General features: G+C 42.5%; 1 protein-coding gene across 1 annotated transcript in view; it reads right to left on the bottom strand.

Moving 5' to 3' along the window:
* tmeff1a (transmembrane protein with EGF-like and two follistatin-like domains 1a) overlaps positions 1-20,699 on the bottom strand; it is a 96,718-nt gene that overhangs the window by 32,468 nt on the left and 43,551 nt on the right. Inside the window, exons 2-4 of the mRNA XM_056391405.1 lie at positions 19,353-19,462; positions 13,627-13,756; positions 4,946-4,975 (exon numbers count right to left, since the gene is read on the bottom strand). Coding sequence (XP_056247380.1) covers positions 4,946-4,975; positions 13,627-13,756; positions 19,353-19,462 — 270 coding nt within the window. The remainder of the gene's footprint in view (positions 1-4,945; positions 4,976-13,626; positions 13,757-19,352; positions 19,463-20,699) is intronic.

Genomic DNA, 20,699 nt, shown 5'->3' with positions numbered 1-20,699 from the left:
AATGGGAGAGATTCAAATGTTCTGTAGTATACACTTGCCAGGTACTTGCAGGATTCATTTTGCTGTCTGGTACTTAAAAGTAAAAATGTGCCTGAAAATCAAGCAAATGGTGATGTTACACATCAGCCATTATGTTGTTCAGGAGGGTTGAACAACATTTTAAACATGTAGTGCTATATTGTCAACATGCCCTTTTTACCATCACTCAGGCAATGTAATCGTGTAGCATGGACATGAAGGTTTTCCATTTGTAAACGTGAATCTTTCCCATTTCTGCATCATCCCATGTGAAGACCATGACAGAATGATCTCATGATGAGACTGAGAGATGCATGCAATGTAAGATGGAGGCCATCTTGGACAATACCAACTATCCTCCCCACAACATTCTGGCAGGCACTGGTTCAGATTCCTTTGATGATGTCACAGAGAACTCTGATTAATAAATTGTCCATGTACATGGTGACACCATACTGTGTCATACTGTGGCAACATTTTAAACATGTAGTGCTGTATTGTCAACGTGCCTTTTTACCCTCACTCAGGCAACGTAATCATGCAGCATGGTCCTGTGACATGAAGGTTTTCCATTTCTTTCCCATTTCTGCATCATTCCATGTGAAGACCATGACAGTATGATCTCACGATGAGACTGAGAGATGCATGCAATGTAAGATGGAGGCCATCTTGGACAATACCAACTATCCTCCCCACAACATTCTGGCAGGACAGAGAAGCAGATACAGCTGCAGCAAACGTCTCATCTCACTGCACTGCAGAACAGAGAGGTTCAGGATATCCTTAATTCTCACTGCCATCAGGCACCTCACCAAAAGTGGATCATGAACTGGACATCATCAAAGGAATCCGCTTTTGTTGCGTATCAATTCAAAAGAACAAATTGTTACCGTGGCAATAGCAAGTGCATTTTAGAGTAAATGGAGGTTTAATGTTTAGACAACCTGCTCATCCAAGAAACCTCACAGTCAACACTTCACTTCCTCTCGTCCCATCATCACAGATGTGAAGTTTGAAGGTGATCAGATGAGCGGCTCTTGAGAAAATCCGAATACAGACGGAGAGAGACAGATACACAGACAGACATAAAGACTCCTCCATTACAGTGTCTTTTCAGTATTAGAGTACTAGCTTCAGAACCAGTCAGGGCTGTTGAAGCTTAAATAAAAAAAGAAAGAAAACGAAAGAAAATGCAGTTGCTGCTCTGATGCTTGAAATAACTCAGTGAGTTGTTGTTTGATGCCTGAACTACATGTTTAGTGAGATGGCCTAGCGTCTGCGTCGGACAACTCTCCTGCGTCTTCGGACGGCGGAGGGCCTCCTGACTCTCCGTCGCCTACGAACGGGGCGAGAAGTCTGTCTGCGTCTGCGTGGCATTGTTACAAAGAACTAGTCTGATGGGAGAAATGGGTTCTATTTACAAACTCACTCTGTGACATCACTGATGATATCACAGTCTATGTGACGTCATCATTTATGCCTTTCATCTGTGTTCATGTTCATCATCACATTAACATAATTATGAAATTCTGACTTATAGAGAACATTCACTTCAACATCCAAGTTGTTATTAGGTCTGTGAAGCTCCTTTTTTGAACTCTGATGTCACAGGCACTGGGCCAGATTCCTTTGATGATGTCACAAATAACGATGATGTCACAGGTATTGGGTCAGATTCCCCTGAATTTACTGAAGGTCCAGAGGCAAGTTGTTCAGCTGTAATTCCTCCGTTCTCCTCTTACATCTGAAAAAAGCATCTTGATTTAACCTCAGTTCCTCTGTTCTTCTTTACCAGCTTGGAACTTTGTATATTCACACTTTCCATCTTTGAACAACACAATCAATTATCTTTGCACGTCTTTCCATAACAGCGACTTGACTTTGTTTCCAAAACAACCTCCAGCTCACATCAGTTCTGTTCCGGTGAGCACCGCCGTGCCGTTAGCACTGATGACACCATTTCATCTCCACCATCAACACACGACACGGCTCACACGCTTTTCTATCAGACACAGATGAGAGTGTGAGCAGACTCCCGGAGCTTATCGGCCAAATGGAAACGCAGCCACACATTATCATCTTATGATATTATTATTATTATCATTACAGGGGATGCGTTTAATGCCATCTCGCATGACAGCGTCCATTTTCCAGCGGAGAGCTGAGTTCGCAGCAGACGAGGTGGTAACAACCAGAACATCAAATATCAAAGCGCCGCAGGAATTATTCATGGCTGCCTTCATCAAGGGAGCCATTTCCATGATTCATCAAGTGTAATTTTGTCATGTAATAGAGGAAACGCTCAGCGCCATCGAGGGGATTGAAATTAATCCACAGCAAATGACAGGAAATGTAATGACCATCCGGCATGCTGCACAAATCCACACCTGAAGTCATTAAAACTTCTATTCAGCCTTAAAGTCTTTTTTTGTTTTCTGTAAAAAAAAAAAAAAAAAAAAAAGTCAAATAAATCCAGCAGCAGGGGGAGCTCAGAGTAACTAACAAAGAATATTCACCAATAAAATATCAGGCAAGTTAGTGTAGATAACAGTATAGGAAAGAAAAAACATCATTAGCTGTAGCCTTAATTCAGCTGATAGACACATTCTTGTGTTGTTGTAGTGAAATGTGATTTAATAGCAGTTAATTATCCCATATAGTGTGACGGTAGATGGCCATGTGTTCTGCTCAGTTTCTGAATACAGGCTGTGTGCATTTCTCTGTGGACTGAGCGCTTTGATACTTTCACAGTATTAATATAGAACCTAGACCTGATCTATAATCAAACAACAATGGACTTCTACCTTTAGACTATATGGACCTTTAATCAATTAGTTGGTCCGTCTGTGGCAGCCATAGAGGACCTGAGACATGGAGGATACAGAGACATGTCTGCTCTGAAGGAGATGATAAGAAACCTGTAGATCGTTAGAAACAAGGTCATCAGGTTCCTCATGTTTCATGTAAACATCACATATGGAATCAGATCAGAACCAGACTCGTTCAGACTACTATAGGCCATGTAAATCGTTATTGTTTACATGCCTTAAAACCAGAAGTCATCATCTTTATCCATCAAATGTATCTGATGTTGAAGGTAAAATCTGAGTCTGCACAGTAACTTAGGTCTCCAGATAAATGTAGTGGAAGAGAGGCAGAAATAAATAAAGAACCAGAGCCTCACTAGAAATATGAATGGAGAGGTCTCACTCTGCTGCTGACTTCTTCACACTTACTGTGAGAAAAATATGATTTTAGGAGCAACAACATGATTTAGAGGCTGGACTCTGAAGTGTGTGTGTGCACTGTATGTACGTACGTGTGTGTGTTTGTGTGTGTGTTCGCCTGCTGGCTGACAGATTGGCCTGCTGTGTGTGGATGTATTGAACATGGAGAGCTCAGCTGGGGCTCGGAGGCTGCCGATCGATCGACTAGGATCTGCAGCAGAGAGGCTCTTTGTTTCTGTTGGACTCTGCTGACAGCAGGACGCTGCTGCTGCTGCCGCTTCTCACAGACTCCACCCAGCGAGACACACTACAACTGCATCGCCCATCATACACTCCTCAAATGTACACAGTCCCTGTCCAGTAAATGAGGATTTGTTGGCCTCATTTAACAGTGCCTGTTAAAAAACACATGAATCCGTTTTTTCTCTTATAACAGAGTTTTAACGTAATCTGTCTCTGAGTCTCACTACAACTAAACTGCTTCAGCAAATACATTTTATAATTTATACAAAGGTATTTAGCAAGTCACACATATGTCGATACTGTTGATTTTATATATGTAATGCCATAGGTTTCACATGGGTATTTACACAGGCTTCACACATTAAAATATTCCAAAACCACGTTTCCCATGTGGCAGCACATGTTCCACACATTTCACATGATTTTTCACGTTAAATTTCACATGTGCAAAAATCACATGTAAATTTGACCACATGTGGTTTTGCACATGTTAGATTCATGTGGTTTTTCTTTAAGGGATGTTCTGGTGTATATAGTCAAGATACAAAATGAGTGTTCTCTATAAGAACTCAGAAACCTTTTTTCTCTTTTCCCTCTGAAACGGACCTCAGCTGACAGGATGAACGAGGAATCATCTGGTCTGTCAGTCTTCAGCAGAACGTGGGAGATACTCTGTGCTAGAATTTCATATACAAATTATACATGTTGCATTTCTGCAGGTACTAAGATCTAGAAACATCTACATCATTAATTCAAACTGGGGCAGAAGTAAAAGACGGTGCAGGTGCACAGGTTGTCTGTAACACTGAAAGTGGAGCGCCGGACCTGTTAGAAAACCTTCAGAAAAGTGTAACACAATCCTTTTTCCCCAGAAGTCGCAGTTTCACAGGTTGACGTTCTCCACTCGACAGGTCTGTGAACATGTTTGGAGAGTGAAAGACAAACACGGAGCAGAGAGCTGAAGTCAGGCTTCATCATTTATCTCCGAGGCTCGCCCGCTCCATCGCCGATGCGGGGGGGAATCACCGTTTGTCAGCTCCACCCAGTGCAGATGGTGGAGATACGTCTCTCTCTGGAGGCCACCTCCAATTAAACCCCCCCCCCCCCCCCAGCCATATTAAACAACACACACCGCTCAGCGCTCCCAGATGGTCACAAAGTGTCTCTGTTGCCAAACTTGGCAGCAGCGAGGCTTTCAGCTCCACTCCCACGAGACTGAGAATATCAGTAAAAAGCTCAGCACGGCCTTAACCAGAGGACTTAATCTTTACCGAGGGGGTGGGGGTGGGGGGCAGAGGAAGAATAACCGCACCTCAGGTTCCAAACAAGCACTTGACGTTTGTGTAGTGCAGATTAAGATTCAGCTGTAATTGATTTGTGTTGGACTTTCACTCAGAGCAGTAGTGAAGCCGGAAATGAAATCTTTAAATAGAAAAAAAAAAAACACACACACTCACCGTCTCCGTCTCCTGATCCGGAGCCAGGATCTGTGAAAACACAAGAGACACAACAACTGTCAGCTGGTATCACTGTTATCAAACACACAGTCTTCTTCTCTTGTTTCTCGGTTTGCTTTCACACCTGTGGTTTGGTTTATGTGTTCTTTGCAGCTACAGGTGCATGTCTGCAGAGATTCCACTGTCAGTAGTTGGGTCAATTAATCTGTGGCGGTCAGAAGATTAAAACAGGCGGTCTGTGCATACATACCACCAAGACTTTCTTTTCTTTTAAAGCTCCATATTTTCTCTTCTTCTGTGTTTTATTTGAAGTGTTGATCCATAAGAAGATATATTTGTGGTTTTAAGAACAATAAACCATCTCAGTGTAGTTTTACATCTCCTCTCTCAGGCTTCTCTCTGGAGCTCTAGTAACAACAGCTCAGTGAACCAATAAGAAGAGAGGAGGCTCTGAGCCTCTCCTCTGATTGGCTGACTGTTTTCTGAGTGATCCAATAAAAATATATCAGAATTCAGGTATCCCACAAGGTTGGATGGTGGGTCCAGGTGGGAGGTGACTGCTTTGTTGTGACATCACAAAGTTCCAGCAGTCGTGACGGCTGGTTTTAAGGCTCAGGCTGTGTCCGAACCACTTACTAAGCTACTGCCTACTAAATACCCAATGAGTACATACTGCATACTGCCCACTAAATAAACAAATTAGTATGCCATAACCAAGCTGACAGTTCGCACCGAAGTATACAGCCAGTATCCCAGAATGCACCTCGCACAAACCGGCAGTGACAGCGATGAGTCGTTGGCTCAGACCTGCAGCTCCATCAGGAAATGGACTCTAACAGTAAAATGTTGGCGCGGACGCCTTGAATTAAGAAATGGACGCTGTGTTTGGACTTCCTGGCACACTGCTGCTGCTGCATTAAGAAATGGACGCTGGCTGCTTTGTTCCATCAAATTTCACCTTTTGCTGCGGCATTTCTTTACAAAGTCATGATGAGACTGTTTTTTTTTAGTTCATGGAAAAGGAGGGAGAAACGGTCTGAGAGTGAGCGGAGATGTTAATGACTCTGTCAGGACGGTATTGACTAAACGTTTCAAACTGCAGGAGGAACCTCTTCAAACAGAGGAAAATCTTCCTGGGTGTGGAGAACATTCTGATGCTAATGAGAAAATCATTTCATTCAAGTCTTTAAGTGAAAAGATAGAAACTCTTCTTCTTTTTTTAATCCTTGAAACAGATCTGAGATCAGCAGGTTGGACGTCCTGTTGTGTCCGTGTTCTTTGGATGTTAATATCTCATATATCCACCTACTAATCGGAATTTAACAAAATAAGAGCTTAACGATGCCAGGAAGAAACCACTATCAGTAAAATCCTTCACTGTGACCAGAAACAATTTTTATTTAATCAGATAACAAAAAAAAGGGGCAGAAAATCATGACACCAAACCATCTGATCAGTGTAGATGCATCCAACACCAGAGATGGAAAAACAGTTGATAAGCACTGAAGCTCCTTTACAGAAAAGTTCACAAAGAGTCACCTGTTAGCTTGTCAGTCAGTGAAACATCAGTTCTAGGGGAGACTGTGGACGGTTGCTACACTTTTTTATATTTTTCACGGTGACTCAAAACCTTTATATATTAAACTTATATCCGTCTGCTAAGGACTCATTCCATTTAAATTTGATTATACGTGACAGATCATTCACAATATTTATTGAATGAAAGAATTCAGATGTTGCAATTGACCTCAACCCTGGGGATGATTGAAACATATTGAAAATACATTTCACAAATTAACTATAAAATGAAGCCAACACTGAAGTGCTTAAAACTGCAGTTCCTCTAATGACCACTAGAGTCTGGCTCCAACAGTTAAGTCAATCCCCATAGACTCCCAGCAGAAACAAACTTGTTTACATTTTATTGACGCTTAAAGGTGCACTATGCATTCCTGCATGGTTTCAGCACGATTTTATTTTTGTCTCAAATCATAGGCATCTCCCCTTGATCCGCTAGCTGCCTGCCCCCTGAATACACTGTGAAAAAGCGCGGTCTCTGGAGACAACACAGGCGTCACAAACGGCAAACAAACACTAGGGGCACAGGCTGTGCCCCAAAACATAACCAACCATGTTCCAGCCAATCACTGACAAGATGGTTGGGGGAGGGGGTGGGGGTTAGTGCACGTGCACATATGGGGGGGGCAGTGAGCAGAGTTGATAGAGTAGCGTGAGTATCTGAGAGTAGATAGCTGGACGGCGCCGTGAACTAGATCTAACGACTCAACAATATATTTTGGGAAATGGCCGAGGCACGGACACGACCAAAGAAAAGACATTCGGATGAATATACGGCGAGGAGGAGAGAAATGGAGAAGAAACGAACGAAGACCTGCAGTTATATTCGGGAATCGATTCAAAGGTGGCGAGAACTCCGCCGGCAGAAGGGCTTCCAGTCCGATGCAAACATGGGGGGGAGGGGCGAGCTTGCTCTGTTTTGTTTGGTATTTACTTCGAACGTCAACAGAAGTGACGTCATGTAGGAACGCATAGTGCACCTTTAAAGTTATGTATAATTGAGGGCGTGGCCTCTTTGAGTGACAGGTGGGGGACAAGCAGGCACCAAAGTCTTGGCTCCACACACGCCCCACTACTTTGACCATATTTGGAGTAGCTGGGAGTTTGGAGGAAGATTTAAACACTGCCAAGATGGCGACGGCAGGGCAGCTCACTCTGAGCAGCTCACTCTGAGCTTCAAAACCGCTCTTCAGAAACCTACATCCATATTTATTTACAGTCTATAGTATAAAATTTGTTATAAAACACATGCAGCACTGTTTTACTTTCATCGATAAATAACTCCAAACATGTTCATGAGGGAATATTTGACCGTAAATCACAAAGAGCCTTTGTAACGGAGCATTTAGTTCATTACTGAGAGGTCACATTAACTCTGCTGCGGCTCAACGAATCAACAAATCCTCCCGAGGATTAAAAACTGAGTCTCTGTCGCAGCTGAGGAATCAGACGCTGCAGTAGCAGAGAGTCAATAAAACCTGCTGAGGAAATTAAACATGGCCGACCCTGTGTTTACTGAAGCGGCCCGAAGCTGTGACTGTAGCTCGCTGCTTCTTCTTCTGCTGCTGCAGTGCACACGTGGTTTTTCCTGGTGTCTCTGATGTGAAACATAATGGACAGAAAAATGAGCCCTTACACAGTGAATCACAACTCAAAGCACAAATCTACCATATATATATATATATATTTGTTTTTTTGTTTTTTTTTTTGTTTTGTTTTTGCCCTTTCTGCCTCTTCTGAAGACAAGACATTGCTGATCTCAACAGCAATGAACAGAAGGAGGTGTTACAATTGAATTTATTACAACAAAATGGACCCTTTTAAAATAAGATTCACAGTGTTTCACCAGAGGCAAACACAAAGGTCACTTTGTCACCCAATTCCACGTTCAATTTTCTGCTCAGGTCACGGTGGGAAACACAAGGTTTTTCAAAAATAGTTGAACAAGGCCACAACTTTCATTGGTGTTGTTTTTTTATCTGCAGCTTCATTTAGGAGTCATTTAACACCAATTCTCGAAAAGAACTTTAAAGTTCGCCAAAACCTAAACTATCTGTATGGCAATTTGTGATTGGAGGAGAAATAAGTGTGAAATATCAATTTCATAAAACAGTTTTTGCCTGTGATTCTTCATTAAAGTCATAAAGCAAACATTAACGAACAGTCAGAGGATCAACAAAAGTTATTACAATTCATGTCTAAACACTCAGAGAAACCAAATCTTGCATGGTTGGATGGTGGGTCCAGGTGGGTGGGGCTTGGGGTGTGGCTGAAGGCGGTTACTGCTTTGTTGTGACATCACAAAGTTCCAGAAGTCCTGACGGCTGGTTTTAAGGCTCAGTTTCTGAATACAGGTTGTGTGCATTTCTCTGTGGACTGAGGCTTTGATACTTTCACAGTATTAATATAGAACCTGTACCCCATGTATCCCGCGCTCGCACAATGTTAAGGACAAGCAGTATGGCTAATGATTGAATGAAACTAAGAGGCAGAAACAGAAACAGAGATGACCATGTGCTTGTGGTTATATAATATATTCCTGAAGCACTCAGACATGTTGTATGTGAGAGATATTGTCATGAGGCAGGTATGATTTCCTGAAACCTGCTGGTTTAATGTTGCACAGCTGGATGATCAGCAGCCGTATGTCAAAGCCATACTGAGGCAGACACAAAACAGGTTAATATTTTTCTCATCACCCAGCGACTCTGTGGACTCAGGCGTCTCTGCAGGCCAGTCAGGGGTTATATTCTCATCCCACTCTAAAGAGATGTGTTTGGGAAACTTATGGTAACATCACAGCGGTGGTGTTGGTGGTGGCGGTCAACTCCAGTGGCCTGATTTCCCAGGAGGCACCGCCCGGCGCTGTGCTCTTATTACCCGTTACACTGGGGATCCGGCGCTGCAATATGCCCTCCGCTTCCCTCGCCTCCCTCCTGTCCTCCTGCAATTTCCTCTTCCCGAGATTTATGCTTCCTCTAATTGGAGTGTTGGGCGGCTGTGAGCTGAGGCAATGGCGCAAGAGTTTATTTCCCTGAGCAGGAGAGGAGGAGGAAATGCAGAGAGTCGGCTGCTTTCAGAGAGCACGCCGTGAGGTCACGGGAGGGAGGGAGGCTGAGAACTCCTCACTGGGATCTGATCACAGGTCAGCGGCAGGTTTAGCTCCAAAGCTAATAGTCAGAAGCTCCACACAGAGTTATCGCTCTCTAAAACTAGTGTTGTTATTGGTTTGTCGACCGGAGAGAAGGACAGAGAGGATGAGAGAGAGGCGTCTGCAGCTGATTTCACACTGTTAGTGTATAAGAGGAGGATGTGACCTTATGAATCCTTTTCTCCTTCACCTGGGGCTTCACACAACTTTTAATAACCTTGTGAAGCTTTGGTATGAAGTTCTTTCTTTATTCTCTGTATTTAACAAACCTGTGGATATACACCAACTACAGTTTTCTACTTTTTACAGAATGTGCTGTGTGGTAGGAAAGTGAAATGAGAAATCGTGGGACATGCTAAAAGATCATTTGCAATGTTTTGGAAAATGGCTAACGGACCAAGTGCTGCATAATGGGTCAGGCAAATGTTAAGCACTTTTCCCTCAGTAAGAGTGGTTTATATATGAAAAGAGAAACAGGATATGTTTGAATAGGTTTGGGGACCATTTATTGCTCTTGTGAAATGCATGGATATAACAGACTGTCACGTTTGGGGGTATGGCTGGACCCAAATGCAACCAACACAAAGGGAGTAGTGCAAAATGTTTTAATAACAAAAAGTTATTACTAACAAAAAACTGGTAATCCAACTGAACAGGAAACCGAAGCACGAGGGTACACAAGGAATTACAACAGGAGACACAAGGGACAACAACAGATAACACCAAGGACCATTACAGCAGATGAACCCACACGGACAAAGGGGAGTACAAAGACAGGAAATAAAAAAATCCAAACAAATTGTCCGTCATGGTAAACCATGACACAGACGAGGAGGAGGAATGAGTACTCGTTGATTGAAACCTTGCAGCAACACGGTTATGCTGAGCTCAAGTTGCTAAAGATGAAGTACCTTTAATTTTATTTTAATTTGCATCTGGGATTTACGTTGTTTTGTCTGAGAAGTTGTTCTTTGTGATTTTTGTCCTTTTGTGCCAGTGTGTGTGTTTTGACTGATGGGGCACTTTGCTGTTAGTTGTGCACATCTGTGTAAGAAAAATGTTTAATAAACATTGTTGAGAAAAGAAGACCAAATTACTATTGGTAACCTTCATCCTCCCTTTCTACGCCACAACCTCACTGTGCTGTGTATTGATGAAACCATGACGCTGTCCGTGGTGCTGAAGTAACAGACAGATTTATACAAACTCCTCATTTCATATTAAATTGTCTCTAAAGCAAATATCAAGAGCTCTCAGGTCATTTTAAGAGACGTATTGCAGCAATGTTCAGAGCGACCTCAGTTTCCTGAAGTAGTGAAGGAGCTTTTGTTAGAGTTAAATGTTGCTTAGCGATCTTTGATTTCCATTATTACTGCAACGTGTCAGAATATATACAGGTACTGAAGCCTTCACTTCGACTGTCGCTGCTTAAAGTCCCTATTTATGTCAGGAGGATATTTCTTTTATTATTTTTGATAGTTTTAAAGGTCCATATAGTATAACCAAACCGGTTGAGGCAGACTTCTGGAATTTTCTGATGTCACAACAAAGCCCCAAGCCCCGGCCACCTGGACCCACCATCCAACCTTGCAGGATTTGGTTTCATTGAGTGTTTACCTGAAATCTGCTATATTCTTATTGGATCACTCAGAAAACAGTCAGCCAATCAGAAGAGAGGCTCAGAGCCAGAGACCTTTAAACCAATCCTCATTTCACTGGGGTCCCTTCTGAAACCTCTGACGGACTCTGGAGGGTCCCAGCACTGCGGTTTGGGAACCACTCAGCTTTTAGAGAGGAATTGTAACGGTTCTAATCTGCGGCTCCTAATTGAAATTGATCTGTAGTTGATTAACTGGCTCGTTCTCTGAAATCAATCTGACTGATGGTAACATTAGGGAAAAGAGAGAGTGGTGGATTGGGGGCTTGGCGTGTGGTGTTCAATAAAAAATATGATGGTGAACGCTGCAGTAGAGTGCAATTAAAAACATTATTGAGACACTTACAGTCACATTACAGGAGGATCAGCTGAGTGAGTTAACATGAAGCTGCACAGTGTAAATGATACAGTCAGAGCTGTGGCACTACAGTTCCCATCATGCTTTGGGTGAAAACGATTAGTATAACGTTGCTGAAGAGACAGTGAGTTGGTGTGGGCTCCAAATGAGCACAGTTCCCAAACATATATTTAGTTTAACACCTGTAGAGTCATGCTGGATTGTTGGCTCTGTAACCATGGAAACTAGACAGTATTCAGTGGACTACTGTTGTTGCTGAAGATGTCTGCTGGTGATGATGGTTGTGAGGATGTGAGGTGAGAAAGATACAGAGTTTCTCCTCTGTACAAGTACAAAAACACAGGTTTTTCTGTCTGCACCACAGCACAATAGAGGTGAATGGAAGTCACACACCTTAAATATGACACTATAAATACAGTGAAGGAATTAAGCCTGAATTGGTCCCTGACTAATTGAAGAGGTGCTTAAGAGGGGTCATGGTGCCTGATTAATCGCATGAGCAACCACCGGCCAGGCTGTCGGACAGTCACTTTGGATATCAGGAACATTTGTTGAGGAACATGACGTCATCTTTTACTTTGGAGGTGTGGCGTTCAAGGCGTCACAGATTTGCTTTTTGAGCTTCTGGAAAAAGACAAATAACTGCTACTGGAGTGAATATTACAGACCAGGACCTCAGTTAATCGACAGTATAATAAATACTGCACATGTCATTTTCAAACTTAAGAAAGTTAAAGTAAAGTTATAATTTTAAAAATCTCTATCACCGACACTGTGGATCATTCTGGAAGTGTTTTGTTCTACAGTTTGTTTACATGTGAAACAAGTTGCTCAAAGGTCTCAAAATCAGTAGCAACTTATAAACTACAAATATGTGAAATTTTAAGTTCATAAGTGTTATTTTATAATTAATGAAAATCTTCCAACTTCCCTCTATTTTGATAAAACTGAATGAGCATTTGAGAAACTTTTACGTAACCTGAAAGTGTAGATTTTTTTTAAAATTCATATTTTAGTAGGTTCACTGTAAAAAAAAGGAAGATAAGAAAGATAATAAAATAAGGAAAATGATGTACTAAATGTCCTATATGTAAATTATTAAGTTAAACTCAACTAATAAATTAACAAATATACCATTAAAATAAAAATAAATATAGAAAATTTAATAAATATATATAATGATATAAATAGTTATATACATTTTAAATAAATATAAATAATAACAATAAATTAATTTAGATGTTATTTTATTTGTTTATTATAATAATAATAATATGATAATATAACTATAATAATAATATTCTAATTATATTCTTATAAAACAACCTGCAATACAATATCACAGATTAACATTTTTGTTTTTACACCATAATATGCCCCAGTTGCCCCCAACCAAATAAACATTTAATATCGTACAAATAAATAATAATAACAATAATAGTAACTATAATAATGTTTTTTTAAGTAGCCTAATTTAAAAGGAATTTTTAAATTTAATGGCACCAGTGTCTTCTTCAGTTCAAATCATTAACCGTGGCTTTATGATGTTTCCATTAGAAGTTATTAAGCATTAAATAGAAGCAGGTAAAATTTCCACTGTGAGTGTTTTTGTTTGATTTTATTTGGCTCAACAATCAGTTTTCCATGTCAACAGTTTTCTTTTATAATTCCATGTCTATCACTTGACGACAGAGGAACCAGCTGCAGGAACATGACTGATGGAAGAAAGGAAGACACGTCACGTCTGTTTTTACGAGGCAGCGGATGAATTATTTCCTCTGACGACACTTTAAGGACATTTTAAATGACTGAAACCTTTAAAACACTGACTGATGTCCTTCACACACTCTTTCACTGGTCGATATCAATAAATGAAGAGTTGTAATTCCACACGCCCACCCCCCTGGTTGACCCTATGTATTTCCTGGCAGACTCACCGGTGGAGCAGGGGCCGTCAGACACCCGCGAGATGAGTCTCTGCTGTTTGCAGGACGCCTGTCGCCTGTAGCACTCGTTCTGGTAGGTGTCTCCGTTCGAGCCACACACAGGGATGTAGTTTTTGTGGCACTGGAAATCAAACACAATCAAATGTTAATTAAGTTTCAATGTGACCGCTGCTCTCCAACTCTCCAACTCCAGACCTGATGATGACCACTCGCAGTGGCTGAGAGAGCTCGGCCTCCTGAACGCTAAGAGTACTGACCACGATGTGTTAATTCAATCAAGTATTTGAAATTAGGCTGACACTGAACATTGTTTCATTCTTCATTGTCCAGTTATTCCCTGACATTTCCCTTTAGAGCAAATGACACGATGAGAAAAAGGTGGCGGTCACCCTTTGTTTTGAAAGTCTCCTAGGAAGTTTCTGTAATTTGGTCAAAGTATAGAGAAAACAGACAAAGTTCTGGGACAGTCACTTTAGCTAAAGTTGAGTTATTTCAGGTCAGCTGAGTGAATCAGAAAGTGGTATAATACAATGCGCTCTGTAGGTGCTTGTGCAGGGTAACGGTAGTTCAGTGGTTGAAAAAAGGAAGTGCCAAAGGAAATTGCTGTTTTGACAGGAAGACAAACCACTGACAATATTTTACATGAAGCGTACATTTTAAAAGATACTGGATTGCTTCAGTGGGCACCTTTTAAACAAGTCTAAAATTGCTGGCCCCGCCCACAGCAGCACACCGCTCTGCTAGTGTTTCCTGCTGCCTTTCCTAACAGGCAGTGCGCTGATCTGAGTCTAGTGCATGACTTCTTCACACAACCCCACATCAAATAACCCGAACTATCTCTTTAAAATAAGTGACAGATTATATCTGGTGGTACATTATATCAACTGTAGCTGATTAATGCTAATTGTGTAATGCGCCAGGCTGGATGACCAACCAGGGCAATTAGTATGTAGAATTGAGGGCGTGGCCTCTTTGAGTGACAGGTGGGTGTACATGTGCTTGCCGGCATGAACCGTAGTCTTCATGGCTTCTTGGCTACACACACACACACCCCACCTCTTTGCCCATTTTTGGATTAGCTGGGAGTTAGGTGCGGATTCAGACACTGCCAAGATGGCTACAGTGGATTCAGGGCTACATCCATTTTTATTTACAGTCTATAGGTGAGCATGGACATCTGAACTTAATTTCATCACAATCCAACCAACAGTTGTTGAAGCATTTCAGTCTGGACTATAAACAGCCCTGCTTTTTGACTGACAGGATCAGCAGGAAGTGCTGCACGAAGACACTACAGAGATCAACACTCAGCTACGGAAACAAATCAACAACCTCACAGGTTGTCACCTTGACTTTTTTACTTTTCATATACAAGAAAAAAATAAACAAACATGACTTAAAAGTGCAAATAAAAAAGTTTGTTTCTAAATAAAGTTTCTCTTCTCACATGCAAAGAAACTTTGTTGTTTCAGAGGTCAGAGGTTGAGGACTTTAAAGGTAGAAACAAGGTATTTTATTGAATCAAACTTCAGAGGGCGGAGCCACAAAGCCACGGATGATGTCAGAGAAAGTTAAAAGGTGCAAGAGGACGAAGCTGGTGTTATAAATGTCTCCATATCTGCTGGTGACAGAGGAAATGTCGGTAACACAGAAACAAGCCGTCAGTTATGTAACACGTGACGTCTTTAAATCAATGAGCATTAAATATGATGCGACTCCTGCAACAACCAGAGCACGATCAACAGTTTCTCTCATTCTGCAGGAAGCTTTGGACAAACTAACCCGACTGTGCTGCAGCTGCCAAGGACACATATCAGCGCTCAGCAATCCATACTCTATTAACTCGCAGCCATCAATCATTTAGCAGGGATCCCCTGCAGAGACGACCTCGGTGACCTCTGTGACAGGCTGCACAAACACACAGTGAAGGTTTACACTCTGTATGACAGACATAGACTCCAGTTACGTCTGCAGCAGCTGCTGCTTCATAGAAGTTAATCAGTGATAAAAAAAAAAAAAATTCAGTCGGTGAATTCAGATTGCAGAGCAGGCAGGGACAGATTCATGTGCTAAGAGCAAGTTCTGGAGCAGAGGCAGGATCAGAGTGTCGGCGAGCAGCAGGACGTCCGCTCGCTTGTTATCTTCAAAGCTGCTCGTGCTCAGTTTTTGGCAGTTTGTCTCCTTCACATCCAAACTCCAGCTGAGGGAATGTTTTTCTTAGATATGAGGAAGTGAAGCATCATCCTGTCAGGCTGCTGCTCCACTCGCTCCGTCAGCAGTTTGGTGAAGTATACATCAGTTTGCCAGAGACAACATGGTAATAACATATTTGTGCTTCCCTGCAGTGTTCACTCCTCCCACAGACTGTGGCAGGTGAACACTGTTAACACTGAGCTGCTGTGGTTCTGACAGCTGCTTCAGTTTTGGATTCATGAAGCATTTCTTCTCAAACCTTTTTACTCTCCTGGTTTTTTCTTGTTAGTAAAGACAAACCAGGAGAGGCAAACCAGGCAAATTCTTGGTGCCCCTAAGGAGAATAGGGGCCCCTGATGGCCCCTCATATTGGCACATTAACTATAAACCCCCTTAAACCTCCCTTAAAGACACTATACAGACACTATACTGCTGCTGGTCCAAAACCCCCCTTAGTGGGGCCCCTGATGATGTGTGCTGTAGCTAGAGTCTATGATGGCCTGCACATGAGGCTTTTAGAGGGCATCTGTAAATTGAACTATCTACCAAAAGCCTGTATGTGAGGCATTAAGTTGACATATGCAAATTGTAGTGTCTACCAATAGTCTGCATGTGAGGCGTTTAGAGGCATCTGTAAATTGTACCCATTCCCGAGATCCTGCATATGAGGCGTTAAGGAGACATTTGTAAATTATAGTGTCTACCAATAGCTGCATGTGAGGCGTTTATGGGACATCTGTAAATTGCAGTCGAACGATTGTCTGCATGTGAGGTGTTTAGAGGACGTGTAAATTGTAGCATCTACCAATTGTCTGCATCAGAGGCAAATTGCTCTTTGCAGTTTTATCACTGATCACTTAATAAAATGTAGTAATGTGACTTATTGACATTTACTCACTAAAAGCTCACAGAGCGTTTATCTAGAAGCAGAGAAGAGAAAAAATCCTGAGATCTGAACAATACTGGACCTCCACAAACACACACACATACACACTCACACTCACACACACACACCTGCTGCTGTTCTGTTGTAATTACGGTCACATTAGAGAGAAATATGGCAGCCTTCTAGACTCAGTGAGAGGAAGAACAAACAGTTTCATCAGACGCTGCAGAGCGTGGCGTTCACAATCTGAGGTGAGGGTGTTCATCGAGGATCAGCTGCTGTCTCTCAGAACAGCCAATCACATGAAGGCATGTGCTTCACACAGAGGCATCGGTTTAGTCTGTACAGCTCTCTGCTGGAACTGCGTTGCTCAGAGGCCCTTTGGCAAAGCCTTGACAAGTTCAGTTTACTGCCTGTGAAGAGTCCTCCTGATGGGATCATTAGGGAAATGTAGGGCACCATGGTTTTGGAGTGAGTCTATATTATAGACTAAAAGTCAGAACATTTTGCTGCTGCTGCTGCTTCGATTTTGACCCTTGCTTTGGGGCGGCTGAGGCTCAGGAGGTAGAGTGGGTCGTCCTCTAATCAGGAGGTCAGCAGTTCGATCCCGGCTCCTCCAGCCCACGTCATAATGTCCTTGGACAAGATACCGAACCATAAATTGCTCCTGATGGCCGAGTCTTCAGTGTGTGGCAAAAGTGCTGTATAAGTGCAGTTCATTTCCCAAAAGTAAAAATGTGGGGCATCCAATCAGAATGCATCTCCCAGTCAATACCCTGTTATAAAAGAGTGTCGCTTGGTCTCTCCTAATCATTGTGTCTCTGCTTTGGTGTGGTGACCTGCTGCTGTGTTTGATTTCAATCTGAACTTAAAAGGAGAATGAGCTGTGATGATGTACCACCTGTTCCTCTGGTAAAACAGCTAAAACGATATGGAATAAGTTGGGAATTTGAACCTGAACATCAGAGTACAGAGTAAACCTGAACCCTAAGATCCGGTGAGACGAACCTTCTGCCACATTCAGTCCAGGAAAACAAGGATGTGAAGATCGAAGAGGCTTCAAATGAAGTGACAGATGGAGAGAGCAGAGCTCATTAACAACACTTTGAGTCAGCCTGAGTTTCTTTGTTTGTGCTGACTGAAAGTCGTCGTCTTCTGTTTAGAGAGGCAAATGGAAAAGTTTTAATGATCAGGATATAGATGGATCCTTGCTGCTTCCAGCACAGACGGTTTATTTACATGGAAATTTAACAGATTAGTCCTTTAAATGAGTGACTACAGAGTGGGAGTGATGAGTTTCAGTCAGTTGGGGGATGTTTGATATTCTGACTGTGTTGCCCTGCCTGCAGGTGGGCGGGCGGAGCAGATGGAAGGAGGTCCATCAGGAGCAGGAGCAGACCTCCATCAGACTCTGAAATCACTTTGATGAGACTCTGTCATCGAGATAGACGAAAACACACACATGTCAAGGTGTGTGTGTGTGTGTGATGTACACACTGTGAGTGATTTACATTCCAGCACACACACACACACACACACCTGCAGAGAAACTATAATATGTTTCAAGCTTATTTTAGCAGCGCAGAGGATAAATGTGCTGCAGACTGCTGACTCTGCACGTACACTCAGATCTAGTCTCCAGCATTAAGAGGCTCCTTCAGCTCTGAGCTGCCTTTTACTTTCATGTAGCAGAAAACACAAAGTGTTTACACATTGTTACGAATCATTGTTGTAAATGAGCAAATATCACCTGAGTGCGTCAATCTCTTCACGCGCGTGTGTTCATACGTGTGTAGCCATCATACCAGACAGGAAGTGTGCCTTTAGCCAATCAGCTTTTAACCCCCCCAAAACATCTGGATCATATGCTGAACTGACTGTTCACAAAAATCTCCTTTCCGAGGCTGCATTCAAAGACCATGATGAGGGCTGTCCCATTTCCAAGGCTCATTCAAATGCGGAATTTGTTTCCCGGGCGACAAAAGCTCCAACGGGTGGATGCTTTGTTGCCCAACCTATCCCAAATTTCATTGCATACCGTAGATGAATCACTTTTCAAAAAGAGAGTACGGTGGACTGCAAAACAGCCGAGGATAAACAGGAAATCCTCTGCAGACCGGACCTTTCGGTTCGACTCCAGACTTGAGACACAGCTTATGTACAACAGCAGAGCCAACGTGGTCTTTAAGAAGATGCACTGCTGTGTCCATCGGTGTCCATCCAGCCTGTCTGGACTCTGTGTCTCTATAGAGTCAAAGTCCTGAACCCCATACACACCTCCCTTTGACTCCGCCTTCTTTTATTCATTCACAAAACAAACTGTCTGAGCATGATGGCAGTGGTGACATTTGTCAACAAGAAAGCAAGAAAGAAAGAAAGAAAGAAAGAAAGGGATCCATCCAGACAACTACAGCTCCAGCTTAAAAACCCTCACATTTATACTTACACTCAACCTGAACACGATAACATGTAGACTTCAGTAAGAACTTGTATAAACTGTGAAAACGCAGATCATCTAGACCTGGTCTGATGTGGTCTAGCTGCACACCACCAATTCTATTGTGTTTTCATGAATTGAATGAAGGTGTCACAAACTGTGTTTTAAAGGCAGTGAGGAAGAGGAAGTAACCTGATGTACCTGGAACTGGCAGACACATTTGAGCTGAGCGCCGTCGTCCCTGCAGACGCCTCCGAATCGACAGGTAGAGTCATCGCAAACCCTCAGGTCGCTCTTCTTCTCTGACAGATCTGCAACAAAGAGACGAGTAAAGGGGGTGGGTTAGAGAAGACCACAGACAGACAGACAGACAGACAGACAGGCAGGCAGGCAGACAGACAGACTCCTAACGTCCCCGCTCTGCTCACTCTCAACACAGGCCCAGACGGGTTTCTGAGTTTATGAACAATAAACACTGAAGCAGAGCAGATGACTGTTTATCAGACAGAGCAATAAGGCCTCATGTCACAGAAACACAGCAGACACCTGGGCTACAGGTGAGTGTGCGTGCTGTGTTTCCACCAGGGAAATAACAGGTAAGCTCAGAGAGAACACACATCTGTGATCTGAGGGAAGGTCGATAATAAGTCTAGTTTTCTTCTAGTAGCAGAACCAGATGAGATTAGGATTTAACATCAGATTCCAGCTCCAGAGTTAAAAGAAAAAAAGGAGTCAAGGTGTCAGTTCTAAGTTTAACTTTACATTAAAGCTCCATATAGTCTAAAGGTAGATGTCCATGTGTTGTTTGATTATAGATCAGGTCTAGCTTCTATATTAATACTGTGAAAGTATCAAAGCCTCAGTCCACAGAGAAATGCACACAGCCTGTATTCAGAGACTGAGCCTTAAAACCAGCCGTCAGGACAGAGCAGTCGCACAGGGCCTCTGGGAAATGAGAACCTGAGATCCATCATCTCATCTGACTCTGTATGTGACATCACTTCAGCAAAGTTTCCTCTTGAACTTTCTGAGTCAGTTCCTGAACGCTCTTAACAGTTTTATTACTGATCAGTTAACAAAATGTTATAATGTGACTTATTGACATTTATTCACTAAAAGCTCATGGAGAACGTTTTCTTTTCTGGAAGTAGATTAGAGGACAAACACACACACACACACACATACACACACACACACACACACACACACACACACACACACACACACACACACACACACACACACACACACACACTCTGCTGTCTTGTCTGATAATAACAGGTCTCCACAACTCAGAAATGTGCAGCCGACTTAAATTATCCACATTTTCTTTGAGATAAAAGCCACAGATTCCTGCCTCTCTCTCTCTCTCTCTTTCTGTGTGTGTGTGTGTGTGTCACAGACCACAGCTGAGTGTACTTAGAAGAGCCGTGTAATGGCCTGTAATTACTGTTTGCAGACCTCCCCTAGTCCTAAAAATGGCTGCCGCCGGCCGCAGTAACAACCTGCCGCAAAAACCCTGAAGCTGGGCGCCTGAAAGGGGGACAC

This window comes from Seriola aureovittata, chromosome 12 (assembly GCF_021018895.1).
Source record: "Seriola aureovittata isolate HTS-2021-v1 ecotype China chromosome 12, ASM2101889v1, whole genome shotgun sequence".
In the NCBI taxonomy this organism is placed as follows: domain Eukaryota; kingdom Metazoa; phylum Chordata; class Actinopteri; order Carangiformes; family Carangidae; genus Seriola; species Seriola aureovittata.
This window is presented reverse-complemented; position numbering and strand designations above follow the sequence as displayed.